At 45.9% G+C, this 11,311-nt stretch overlaps 1 protein-coding gene across 1 annotated transcript in view; it reads left to right on the top strand.

The window, feature by feature from the left end:
- The window catches only part of LOC308158176 (kelch-like protein 11), a gene marked incomplete at both ends in the record, with an annotated part of 18,439 nt that extends 7,794 nt beyond the window's left edge, over nt 1–10,645 (top strand). The window contains 2 exon segments of the mRNA XM_080531773.1: nt 9,174–9,440; nt 9,442–10,645. Coding sequence (XP_080387899.1) covers nt 9,174–9,440; nt 9,442–10,645 — 1,471 coding nt within the window.
- Nucleotides 10,646–11,311: the final 666 nt, after the last annotated feature.

Below are 11,311 nucleotides of genomic sequence, written 5' to 3' on the forward strand. Positions count from 1 at the left end.
TGCATATCTTCCTGCTCTCTGATCTTAATCAATAGGAGTTCATCCCCAATATCTCCACCATCAGAGACCACCCACCCAACCACCATCTCCTTCACCACTCCACCTATCCCCTCTCCCCCCTAGCCCTTTCACTGATCATTCAACTCCCGTTCTCCCTCCCCTCCCCCTGCTCTCCCTCTCACTTCACCCTACCTCATCCCTGTAGCCCCCCTAGGGGTAGAGAGGGACCTCGGGTGAACAGGTTAATGTTCTGGCAGTTTGAGATACGCTCATGACATTTCAATCCGGCATCTGTTTTTATCGCGGCTGATTTAGGAAGGAGGGAGGGAGGGAGGGAGAGGAAGAAGGATAGGAGGGAGTCCATGCAAGAGAGAGAGTGTGTGTGTGTGTGTGTGTGTGTGTGTGTGTGTGTGTGTGTGTATGTGTGTGTGTGTGTGTGTGTGTGTGTGTGTGTGTGTGTGTGTGCGCGCGTGTGCAGCACATCAACTACTGAATCTGTATGGGTATATGGGTATGTATCGCCCCCAAGTGATGATGAGAGGGAATTATATAAACGTACAATGCGAATATGCAATTGCATGGTGCAAGAAGAAAAAAAATATTGTTGAAAGTGTATTTTTGGAATTTGGCATATCAGTAATGCAGTAGGAACAAGATGGATGACATTTGGTTCAGGTTTTCAGATCAAAGTTTGATACTGAGACAAAAAAGCATCACCAGCTACCAAATTGTTTTTCTAGAGATGGACAGTGTGTTTTGATAGTGGGATAAGTAGAGGGTGGTGGTGTGATAAAGGGAACTATTAAATAAAAAAAAAGAGTGAAACAAAGAAATACAAAAAGATACAATTTTAAAAATGGAGAGAGAGAGGGGTGAGAGATGGGAAAGATTGAAAGAAGATGGAGAGAAAGAACAATCACTAGAGAATTGGATTAGAGGAGAAAACAGACTTGTGAGAGGACGAGGAGTCAGAGAATGGAGATAAAAGAATAACAATAGAGCGCTCAAGAGAATTTGATAACGAGAAGGAAGCAGGCGGAAAAGAAAAGAGAAGGAGAGAGAGAGCGAGGATGAAACGAATAGAAAAAAAAGCGCGAGAGAGAAATAAAAGAGAGAAACATACACTTCTGAGAGTGCGAGCGAGAGAGTGTTGGAGAGAAAGAAAGCGATAGAGGGGTAGATATGAGAGAATACGTAAGTGAATTAGGAGAGTTTGGAGCTGGAGATGAACAGCGGGAGGACAGCGGTGCTGCCTGCGACCGCCGCTTTTTCAAATTTCATTTGATATGAATTCAATAAGCGCCACTGATCTCTCTGCCCCTGGTGTAATTACCGGCGGAACAACGGAGGCATTGTGAGCCGCGACCGCCTAAACGCTCCCCCGCTCTCTTCCAGGTCACCACTGATCTTGTCTGAGAATGTCAATTATCGCCTTAAACGCCGACGAGGGAAGAGAGAAGGGAGGAGGGAGGGAGGGGAGGAATAAAAGTATGGGGGGGATGAGTTTAGACCGCAGTTTAAAAGGGAGGGAGGGAGGGAGGGAAGGAGAGGGTGCTATGCTGTGGAATACCAATGTCATCTTTTTTTATTGTTTGTGGTCGTTATAGTTTTATTATAATAGGAGACCTACCCTTGTCTCTCTTTGTGAAGCCCTTACAGTGGGGTTCTTAATCTCCTGGATCTCCAACATGGCAGCAGAGTCATTGGCACAAGATGGCTACCTGTATCAGTCCTGTAGATCAGTGTTTTTCAACCTTTTTTGTGCCACGGCACATTTCTTACCTTGAAAAAATCCCACGGCACACCGCCATCCCAAATGTTACAAAATGATACATAGTAGCCTATCATATACGTAACATTATAAGAACGTTATACTCACCAGTGGCGGGCGGTGCATTTCACACCTAGGCCTTCAGTGATGTCCGACACATTCCTACCTGAATTATTCTACCTCTTAATACCATCGTTATGACGCCATGGCTCTAGAAACTAGACAGAAACACAGTATAACCGGGCGTTGCATCACCTTAACATAGTCAGACAAGTACAACAGAGTTATATTAATATTTCCGAAGCATTTTTAATCAATAAATCCGCATTTACAATGAAGAGTGTTAAACTAACATATTTAAGATCGCTACATTACCCACGTCTGTCGTCTCGTCCACCATAATAGCGACAAAGGGTGCCTTTTTAATCTCCATTTTGATCTCTTCTCCCATCACTTCAGTAATAGCAAAAATCAGGTCGTTTTGTATTTTGCCTGACGTCCCAGTAAACATTTTGTTTGTGGACAGGTGGTAATGTAAATCTGGGTTGTTTTCAGCAAGAAAAGCTCAACGTAGTTTCCTCTGTTTGTGGACTCGGCGCTTTCATCCTGTCCCCTAAATGAAAGTTATTGTTTACCCAAAAACAGGACACAATCGATCAGTATTATCGATCAGTCAACGAAAGGGTGACACTTGTTCGTTGAGCTGTAAATCCACTCGCGTGTCCCCAAAGGTGTTCAAAACTCCCACATCTACCGGCATAGTTACGCATCTCAATAGTGAATATCAATAGTGCGTATCAATAGTGCGTATCCAATCAAAAGACGTGCTGGGTGCTGACATCATTGAGCCTTACAGCAGGCGCCGTTGTTGCTATTGCTCACCAACTCGAAATCTACGTAGGTTTCCACTAGGAACGCCACAGGTGTTCTCGTTCAAAGTTAAGTTACAGGTCGTATCCGCGGCACGGTTTAATGTGCAGGCGGGCAGATTTTGTAGCCCCCTGGCAACACATTTTGATTGGATAAAAGCTCTAACATAAAGGCCAGCCCTCCAAATCTCAATCGGAGACTGGAAGCAGCGCAACCAAGAGGAAAGCTATGAAATGAAGAGAATAGACTATGGGGAATCATTAATACATATTTGTGGAAAAAATATATTAAAATAAAATATATATTCTGATGATGTTTAGGCCAGCAGAGAAGGCCTTGCCGGCCCTGACGGCACACCACTGATACTCACTCAGTGCGAAGCCTGGCCCTGTATGTTGGCCATGTATGCGAGCCTTGCGCACAATTTGTCACTTGCAAGCAGCTTTGCGTCATCACACTTCTCATCAGTTAAAACGGTTTTCAGCTCCTCCCGTAACTCAAACACGCGGGCCGGCACTTTTCCGCGGGACAATCATCGGACCGCCGTATGGAGCAATAACGTCTTATGCTGGGCTCCCATCTCTTCACATAATGCTGCATATAAGCGGCTTTTCAGAGGTCTTGTTTTTACAAAGTTTACCATACGAACAACAGCTATCTCCAAAGTCTCGGCAACATAGCTGCTGCTCCATCAGTGCAGAGTCTGCAGACACTCACGCAGCTGTCCCACTGAAGTCCTCCCCTGTTTTTTTTTTTTAATGCAATGTCTTGCAAAAAAGACATTTTCTGTGATTGTGTCTCCATCCACAAAGCGTGCATTGGCCAAGAGTTGAGCCAAGACTCAAGTTGCAAAGCAAACTGCCCACTGCCACGTATCTTCTCCAAAACAACATTTTCGATGTCTGCAGACATGTCATCAATGCGTCTGGCAATCGTCTTAATCGAGAGGGGAACTTTGGCAATTTCTTTAATGATATCAGAGCTAAGCATCGTGTTCACAATGGCTTTGCAGTCCAGTAATATTAATGTCTCTTAGGGTGTGTTCTCACTAGAACATTTGCTTCACTTGGAATCAGAGTTTTGGATCAAATTCGCTTTGCTCTGCGTCGTTTGGAGCTGCTTCGCTTCGCTTTTGGTGAGAACGCTGCTCGAGGCAGTGCATAGGAAAACAACAGCGGGTGTTTTGACGGGTGTTTTGTTTGCAGATTGTGTTTAAGCTTGCTAGGGACCATGGCACTGTTTGATAGCTGTCCACCACAAAGCACAATGGAGTCGGTGAAGCAGGATATGTATCGATCTTTGTTGTTAGCATTGTCACTTGTCTGCCCGCATCTCTAATTCTCTCTATAAAAATCAACAACGTCAGATTAAGCTATTAATCGCGCTACCGCCACCTGCGCAACCATACGAGAGCTGTATGATTTTTTTTTTTTTGCGCCTTAATTTTTCTAGACCAATTAAGTGGAATTTGATAATTTCCCACGGCACATCTGATGATCTCTCACGCACAGTGGTTGAAAAACACTGCTGTAGATGCCACAGCCTGTTGTTAAATGAGAACAGGGCTGCCAAGTCTCACGCAATCACCGTGAGACACACGCATTTCAACCAGTTCTCACGCTCTCACGCCGCAACTCTATTTCTCACGGCGAGAAATAACAATTGTTTTACGGGACTTTTATTTTTTTAATTCCTTGAAAGAAAGCTACCGGACATGAGTTTCGTGGCATCTTTCTGCACGTGCGTTAACTTGAGTCTGAAGTCGAAGCGGCAGGCGAGCGCTGATGGAAGAACCTGTGTTCACGCGAGCTGCAAGAACGTAGCCAGCAGTGTTGCCAGATTGGGCTACTTTTGGTCACACTGGACGGGTGGATTCGGCAGCTTTTAGACCGGTTGGGCTGGACATTGTCAATTCCGTCTGGCAACCGTGGTAGCAAAATATGTGCATACATTACAACATCGTATCTGGTAGCCTACTGGACTGGGTTGCACCAATTTGGCGTAAGTCATTACTAAATGCATTTGTTTCTCTACTGTAACATAACCAGGTACATGAATAATAATTGTTAAAGGAGCATAGTCTACTACTTGCTACTGAGATGCTAACCCGACGGATTGTCCGGTTGACGCGCCGTGCGTCCTAGTTTGATGTGTTGCTGTTGGTTATATAAGATCCGTAGTCGTTGGTTTGCTGCATAATAAACATTTATTGTGTTACTATGTGCCATCAATGGCTTAATCACTGGTACAAACAATAACAATAACAAACTTAGCGCCCTTGCGGTCAAACCTATTTGCCCTTCCGGGGTCAACACCTGACGACAACAACAACAACAACAAATGTGCTACCTGATATACACCTCAGGTATTGTGACAGCGCCACCCCATGCCCACACAGTGAATTACAACACGTATCACAGGACCATATCTGGCTCCTACAATAGTAATAATAAATAGTAATTGCAATTTACAATACAAATACAACAATTGGGGGTCCCTCAAAAAAAAATGGGCCACGGTACGCGCGCACAAGATCAACCACCAAGGCCTCATTCTGACCCAGGAAAAACCCTGGTATGTAGCCTACTGTATAACATGATAGCCATCTATGAGCAATGCACTGTATATAAGATGATGACCAAGGGTCTTTCTGCTGCTGACCAAGGGGCTGAGTCCTGTTGATGGGGCCCAATTTTCTTTTAGAGTCTGTAGGCTACTGTATTTGTTCATTAAGATTTCATAAATATGATATATTGTCTGAATTTTTGTCTTGTTTTATAAAATGTTAATTATTTTCATTTATTGTGCTGGTTTATTATGAACAACATGTAAAATTGCAGGAAACTAGCACAAATAATTGGGTGGGAGAGAGGGGCCGCTGCCGCCAAAACGTGCACAGTTTTGGGTCGCTCCACCACCAAAAAAATCTCACTCCAAACTTTTGGTGAAACTTGGCAGCCCTGAATGAGAATGTTGTTGAACCTTGTTTCATCCATTCATATGAACATTCATCCAATCTTATGAAGTTGCCTCCTTCTATAACAGCATACAAACTATACTGCCACTTCTTTCTTTCTGTCTATCCCTGGGACTCTTGTTCTCTCTCTCTCTCTTCTCAGCCTTTTGCTCTAACATCCATTCATCCACCCATCTCTTTCATTCCTTCATGCTAACCCATGCAAACCCACCCCTCTACGAGAGTCCTTCTCTCCCGCTCCAACTCAGAGGGAGTGGGTTGCCTTGATCTCAAGTCAGTACAAACAGCCTGGTAAACATCATGAAACATTTAGAGAAGGCAGTGCTGCAGTCTCACTAATTCACACTGGCAACTCGGAGACACACAAACAGCTGCTGCCAAAACACAGGCTCCATCATAGAGCATTGGTGTGTGTGTGTGTGTGTGTGTGTGTGTGTGTCTAAAAGAGGGTGATCAATCCACCATTTGGTTCATAATGAAAGAGGGACAGATTATACCCTCTGCTGGTTTCACCCAGACACAATCAATGCCCCCCCCCCCCCCACACACACACACACACACACACACACACTCGATCTCCACTCCTGTTTAGCTTGTTTGGATTACACGCTGAGATCACAGGGCCTAGAGTCAGAAGCCACTCTAGAGTATGGCACCCGACAGACATAAACACACACACACACACACACAGAGATGGGGATCCTCAAACAAGAGTACAAACATTGTTTGTGTTTGAGTGTGTGGGTGCACTGTATGTGATCTATAATAAGGGCATCTATTGTGTGTGTGTGTGTGTGTGTGTGTGTGTGTGTGTGAGTGTGTGTGTGTGTGTGTGTGTGTGTGTGTGTAAGAAATCAAAGACCACCACATCACTGCTGGGTTGGCTCCTGTAAGCAACAGCAAGGACAACTACTTAAATGTGGATCGATGATATAGGTTCCTGGGAGCGAATCAATGATCATGAGATCTACAAAGGTTCTCTCTCTCTCTCTCTCTTCTTCCCTCTTTCCCTCCCTCCCTCAGTGGGGTGGATCATTGATCTCTGACTGAGCTGTGGAGCAGATCGCCTCCACAGGGACAAACAGGTTAAATCCGCCCCTCTGGGTTTACTCAACGATCAGGAGAGAGAGAAGTGTGTGCTCTTTGATACTTACCGATGCACATGTCCCTGTGTGTTTGGGTGTTTGTGTGTTTCCTCCCTGTTTTGGCCTCCATTTCCCTGTGGTATCTGTTCCACCGACCCATGTAGTGATAATGTATTCCTCCAACTCACACTTGGCAACGGACAGCTGGGCTGAGGCTAGCTTGTGGGCTGCGGGGCCTCGCTAATCTAAACTAATTGAGAGAGTCGGCAGTGCATACAAAGTGAGAGAGCGAGAGAGAGAGAAGAGAGAAGAGAGAGAAGATGTGTGCCCACAAATCAGACAGGCGGTGAAATGAAAGGCAACATCTCCTGTGTCGAGTGGCTTCTTCTAGCATCATAGAGCACGGAGCATACTGCTTGCCTCCTGTCTGTGACTCTCAGCCTTTTGGCACACGTCTACGGGATTACCACCCCCCCCGCCCGCCCCGCCCGCCCAAACCCTGACATAAACCACTGGCGGAACTAACCGTGGATCAAATGAATGGTTCAGGGGCAGCATCAGCTCTACTTTGACTGGAAAAATAAGATGTTAGCATTCGGCTAGACTAGCGCTAACATTTTATTTATTTATTCGACCTTTATTTAACCAGATAAAATCAGTTGAGAACAAATTCTCATTTTCAATGATGATCTGGCCAAGAGGCCCCGGCAAGAATAAAAACAAACTTATAAACAGAAATACTCAGGGTCACATAAAACAATACATACAATGCATGAGAATGGCAAAGACAGTGAAGGTAAATAAATAAAAAGAAATAGAAACCAAGTCAACTAACCTATGTGTGAAATGAGAGCGGGTGTGTGTATGCTAACAAATTACAAATAATACAAAAAATAATAACAAATTAAGAATAATACTCAATGTAGATACTGACACACCAGCTTGGGTGATAAATGATGCAGGATTCACAATGTTCTTGTTTTTTAAAAATAAATTAAAATACTTTGGGTTTTTCCCCCCTCATTCTTTGAATATTTGAATATCCACTTAGGCTACTTTAGACTAATGCACTTTTTGTAAGTTTCTCTCTCTTTTGAAAGGATAAAAGCGTATGCTAAATGACTTGAATAATAAAACTGAATATTTGCAGGAAGTCCTTTTCATAATTGAGCTGATTTTTGCAGACATGCAGAGACACAGCAAGGCTACTGTCTGATATGTATGTTAATGAGATAAGTCTCTCATTAAGTCTGCCACGGCTTGCTGTCAAAACTATTCTAACCTCTGGGTTCGGTTCGTTTACCTGGCGGACATTTCGATTAAGCTAAAAGCCACAGACCTTTGCCTGATTTACAATTTCCCTGCGATGTAAAGTATGATTAAGCTCTTCTGAAACACCTAAAATCCACCAACCACGAGGCTTGTTTGATGAGCAATGGTTGGCCCATATATTATGTGTATTATGTGTACAGTACAGTAAAGACCTTGAGTTGGATTGGTTGATTTCAGTTCAAATCAATCTCAACTTCATAGTTTAAACATATCAATCAAACCTGCGAATCAGGTTATGCATACTATGTAATATTGACATAGAAGTACAAGTACAAGATGTACATTTAGATTGTTGCTGATCAAACATGTGTGTTCACTGTTGCATGTTTGTTCACTGAGCATGTTTATTCACTGTTGCATTGGGTTGCATCACCTCGTGAGTTAGTTCTGCTCTTTATTATCTTATAAAGTGTATTCATGTATGTGTGTGTGTGTGTGTGTGTGTGTGTGTGTGTGTGTGTGTGTGTGCGTGTGTGCGTGTGTGCGCGTGTCTGTGTGTGTGTGTGTGTGTGTGCGTGCGTGGGTGTCTGTGTGTGTGTGTGTGTGTGTGTGTGTGTGTGTGTGTGTGTGTGCGTGCGTGCGTGCCTGTGTGTGTGTGTGTGTGTGTGTGTGTGTGTGTGTGCGCGTGTGTGTGTGTGTGTGTGTGTGTGTGCATGTGTCCAAGTGCGAGTGTATAAATGAGTGAATGCACTTGCTTCTGTCTCTGGCCACTGGTGATGATATGATGACTCCGGCAGCCTAAGCAGCGATATGTATTCCAGGAGCATCTTTGTAATTTCTTAAAGTGCCACGTTTTTTTTTTATGAGTTTTTTTTATATGTGACGGCAGCTGGTGAAAGAGGGAACAAGTCGGCAACCGACCAAATGTTCACACTTTTATTCTGAAAAATTGGTACATTTCGTCTTTAAGCTATAACCAACTTACTTGAATCGACAGCTTGCATTGTCTTGTGTGTGGATCCATTGCTAGTTTTTGCTTCATTTGATAAAATATCTGGATTTAAAATGGCCATTAACTATAGCCTAAGTATATTGTTTGTGCACACTTGGGACAATGGTTGGCCATATCCTGTCAAACCTGAACTTTGTTATGATGAATTCATGGGGGTCAAAACTGTTGATTTTCTATTGCCTACAGGTTCCTTCTGCTGCAGCTGAAGGACTTCTGTGGCGAGTTCCTGAAGAAGAAGCTGAGCCTGACCAACTGTGTAGCAGTTCACAGCCTGGCCCACATGTATACTCTAGACCAGCTGGCACTGCGGGCAGCAGACATGATCCGCCGCAACCTCCACAAGGTCATCCAGGATGAGGAGTTCTACACCCTGCCCTTTCACCTGGTCCGTGACTGGCTGTCTGACGGTGAGATCACAGTGGACTCTGAAGAGGTGTTGTTGAAGTGGGTGCAGGAACACAGAGGAGCGGGGACGCTACTTTGAGGAGCTGTTTCGTCTCCTTAGGCTGCCCCAGATCAAGCCCACCTACCTGACTAGGGTGGTGAAGAGTGAGAGCCTGGTGGCTGCGAACGAGGCCGGTCTCCGCCTGGTGTCAGAGGCTGTGGAGGGGCACGCCATCCGCTTTGAGAATCTCAAGTCAGCAGACATGGAGTTCTGGTCCTCTTACATGGCCACCTTCCAGCCACGCTTCGGCCAGAACATGGATGTAATCATGGTGGTGGGTGGGGTGTCAGAGGGGGGAGACTATCTGAGCGAGTGCGTTGGCTACTTCATCTACGAGGACCGCTGGGTCAACCTGCCACACATCCACAACCACCTGGACGGCCACGCCATCGCTGCGTCTGAGTCTCATGTCTACGTGGCGGGCTCCATGGAGCCGGGCTTCGCCAAGACGGTGGAGCGCTACAACCCCAACCGTAACACCTGGGAGCAGGTGAGCAACTTGACCACACGCAAGCACTCCTTTGGCCTCACCTGCATCAAGGATATCCTGTACAGCATTGGCGGCCATGGCAACTTCAGCCCCGGCTTCAAAGACGTGAGTGTACATGAGCCAGAGCAGGATAAGTGGCACAACCTGGAATCAGCGCCCAAGATACTGAGGGACGTGAAGGCAGTGACTGTCGAGGATCGCTTTGTGTACGTGACAGCGCGTACACCCGTAGACACGGACAACGAGGACGGGTTGAAGACAGTGACCACGCGTTATGACACAGAGAGCCGCCAGTGGCAGGACGTGGACTCCCTGCCCCTCATAGACAACTACTGCCTCTTCCAGATGGCCGTGGCTTCCACCAACTTCTACCACACGGCCTCCTGCTGCCCCAAGAACTACACGGTGCGCGACGAGGCTGCCAAGCAGAAGATCAGTGCCCGCATCTCTGACGAGATCCTGGAGAGCCTCCCGCCTGAGGTCACCAGCATCGAGGTCGCCGCCATCTGCCACTTTGACGAGGATGTCTTCGTCATCGGCGGCTGGAAGAACAGCGATGACGTGGACAAGCAGTACCGCAAAGAAGCGTACCGCTACTGTGCCAAGAGGAAGCGTTGGATGCTGCTGCCCCCCATGCCCCAGCCTCGCTGCCGAGCCACCGCCTGCCATATCCTGCTGCAGGGGTTCCTGTGTTGCTCTCATATTGGTTGTTTTTTGAACTGAACTCTATGCCATCAGCGCTCATCAGGTAGTGAGAGTATGATGTTAGTGATTGACTGTTGTGTTGAAGGCCATGGTCTGAATGAAATGAATGAATGGTCTTTATTGTCATTGCTATAGTACAGGTACCAAACAACGACATTTGGGAGGGGTGGCTCCCCTGGTGCTAGGAAAGAAAAAAAAAACAAACAAAAAAAGAAGGGAAAGGAGCTGGTTTACATAAATAAAGGCTATGTACACTATCCACTATACTATACTGTACAGATAAGACGACTAGGGTTGTCATATTGCACATAGTGTTATTGCACATTCATTTAAAGTGTCGCAGTTTGCAGGCTTGAAATGTACACATTTGTGCCTCAGCACTACACCTGATTTTTTCAATCCAGCAGCTGCCATCAATCCGTCCAGACTGTCCAGGGCCCAGAACCTAGGTCTTTGCTGTGTTCAGGGCCTGGATGGCCCTGGGGTAGAAGCTGAGCTTCAGTCTGTTTGTCCTTGCGGCCATGGTCCTGTACCGCCTTTTCGAGGGCAGCCGGGCAAAGTGTTCGTACCCAGGGTGGGTTGGGTCTCTGGAGATCTTGGAGGCCTTCCTGAGACAGCGTGTGTTGTACAGCTCTTCCAGAGAGGGGAGGGGGGCGCCGGTGATCTTCTGGGCTGTTCTCACGA

Source organism: Nansenia antarctica, assembly GCF_963989245.1.
Source record: "Nansenia antarctica genome assembly, chromosome: 5".
In the NCBI taxonomy this organism is placed as follows: Eukaryota; Metazoa; Chordata; class Actinopteri; order Argentiniformes; family Microstomatidae; genus Nansenia; species Nansenia antarctica.